The sequence below is a fragment of the Priapulus caudatus genome, unplaced genomic scaffold (assembly GCF_000485595.1).
Source record: "Priapulus caudatus unplaced genomic scaffold, Priapulus_caudatus-5.0.1 Scaffold5346, whole genome shotgun sequence".
NCBI lineage: Eukaryota > Metazoa > Priapulida > Priapulimorpha > Priapulimorphida > Priapulidae > Priapulus > Priapulus caudatus.
Window position 1 is genome coordinate 11,716 of NW_014582407.1, and position 1,627 is coordinate 13,342.

At 56.2% G+C, this 1,627-nt stretch overlaps 1 protein-coding gene across 1 annotated transcript in view; it reads left to right on the forward strand.

Moving 5' to 3' along the window:
- The window catches only part of LOC106819962 (acidic mammalian chitinase-like), a gene marked incomplete at both ends in the record, with an annotated part of 4,776 nt that extends 4,324 nt beyond the window's left edge, over positions 1-452 (forward strand). Inside the window, one exon of the mRNA XM_014824527.1 lies at positions 365-452. Within this exon, the coding sequence (XP_014680013.1) occupies positions 365-452 (88 nt within the window). The remainder of the gene's footprint in view (positions 1-364) is intronic.
- Between the last annotated feature and the right edge of the window lie 1,175 nt (positions 453-1,627).

The following is a 1,627-nucleotide window of genomic DNA, read 5'->3' on the forward strand; positions in this document are numbered from 1 at the left end:
ACACACACACACTATATATATATACTACACACACACACACACACACACACACACACACACACACACACACACACACACACACACACACACACTCGTGCGCGCACACACCTCACGTCATCGCGTATTATATTAGTTCTATCAGCGCAACACAGCGATCGCCCGAACACGTAACGTGTTTAGGCGCGTTCTATATTACGTTGGTATAGGTCGAAGTAATATGCCTGAGACACGAACGAATCTCCATAGCTGGTTTAGAAATGAATTATTTTTGGTAATAATTTAGTAATGGAAAGGTGACGAAGCGATCATTCGTGAACCGTAAATATATCTTGTAGACCAATTGACGCCGTGTACAATATTTCAGGTGAAATGGATCCGTGATAATGGCTACGGTGGCGCCCTCGTGTGGACAATAGACTTGGATGACTTTACGGGAACCTTCTCAGGCAAGGGTACGTCGCAGCTTCGCGTGCGTATGTGCAGCGTGCGTGCAGCGTACGTGCAGCGTGCGTGAGTGCGTGCGTATGTGCAGCGTACGTTAGTGCGTGCGTGAGTGCGTGCGTATGTGCAGCGTACGTGCAGCGTGTGTGAGTGCGTATGTGCAGCGTACGTGCAGCGTGTGTGTGCGTGCGTACGTGCAGCGTGCGTGAGTGCGTGCGTATGTGCAGCGTACGTGCAGCGTGTGTGATTGCGTGCGTATGTGCAGCGTACGTGCAGCGTGTGTGAGTGCGTGCGTACGTGCATCGTGCGTGAGTGCGTGCGTGTGCAGCATACGTGCAGCGTGCGTGAGTGCGTGCGTATGTGCAGATCACGTGCAGATACGTGAGTGCGTGCGTGTGCAGCGTGTGTGAGTGCGTGCGTATGTGCAGCGTACGTGCAGCGTTCGTGAGTGCGTACGTATGTGCAGATCACGTGCAGATACGTGAGTGCGTGCGTGTGCAGCGTGTGTGAGTGCGTGCGTATGTGCAGCGTACGTGCAGCGTGTGTGAGTACGTGCGTATGTGCAGCGTACGTGAGTGCGTGCATATGTGCAGCGTACGTGCAGCGTGTGTGAGTGCGTGCGTGTGCAGCGTACGTGCAGCGCGTGTGAGTACGTACGTACGTGCAGCGTGCGTGAGTGCGTGCGTATGTGCAGCGTGCGTGAGTGCGTCGTGAGTACGTGCGTATGTGCAGCGTACGTACAGCGCGTGTGAGTACGTGCGTACGTACAGCGCGTGTGAGTACGTGCGTACGTACAGCGCGTGTGAGTACGTGCGTACGTGCAGCGTACGTGCAGCGTGTGTGAGTGCGTGCGTACGTGCAGCGTGTGTGAGTGCGTGCGTATGTGCAGCGTACGTGCAGCGTGCGTGAGTGCGTGCGTATGTGCAGCGTGTGTGAGTGCGTGCGTATGTGCAGCGTACGCGCAGCGTGTGTGAGTGCGTGCGTATGTGCAGCGTACGTGCAACGTGTGTGAGTGCGTGCGTATGTGCAGCGTACGTGCAGCGTGTGTGAGTGCGTGCGTATGTGCAGCGCGCGTATGTGCAGCGTGCGTATGTGCAGCGTGCGTGAGTGCGTCGTGTGCGTGCGTATGTGCAGCGTACGTGCAGCGTACGTGCAGCGTGTGTGAGTGCGTGCGTATGTGCAGCGT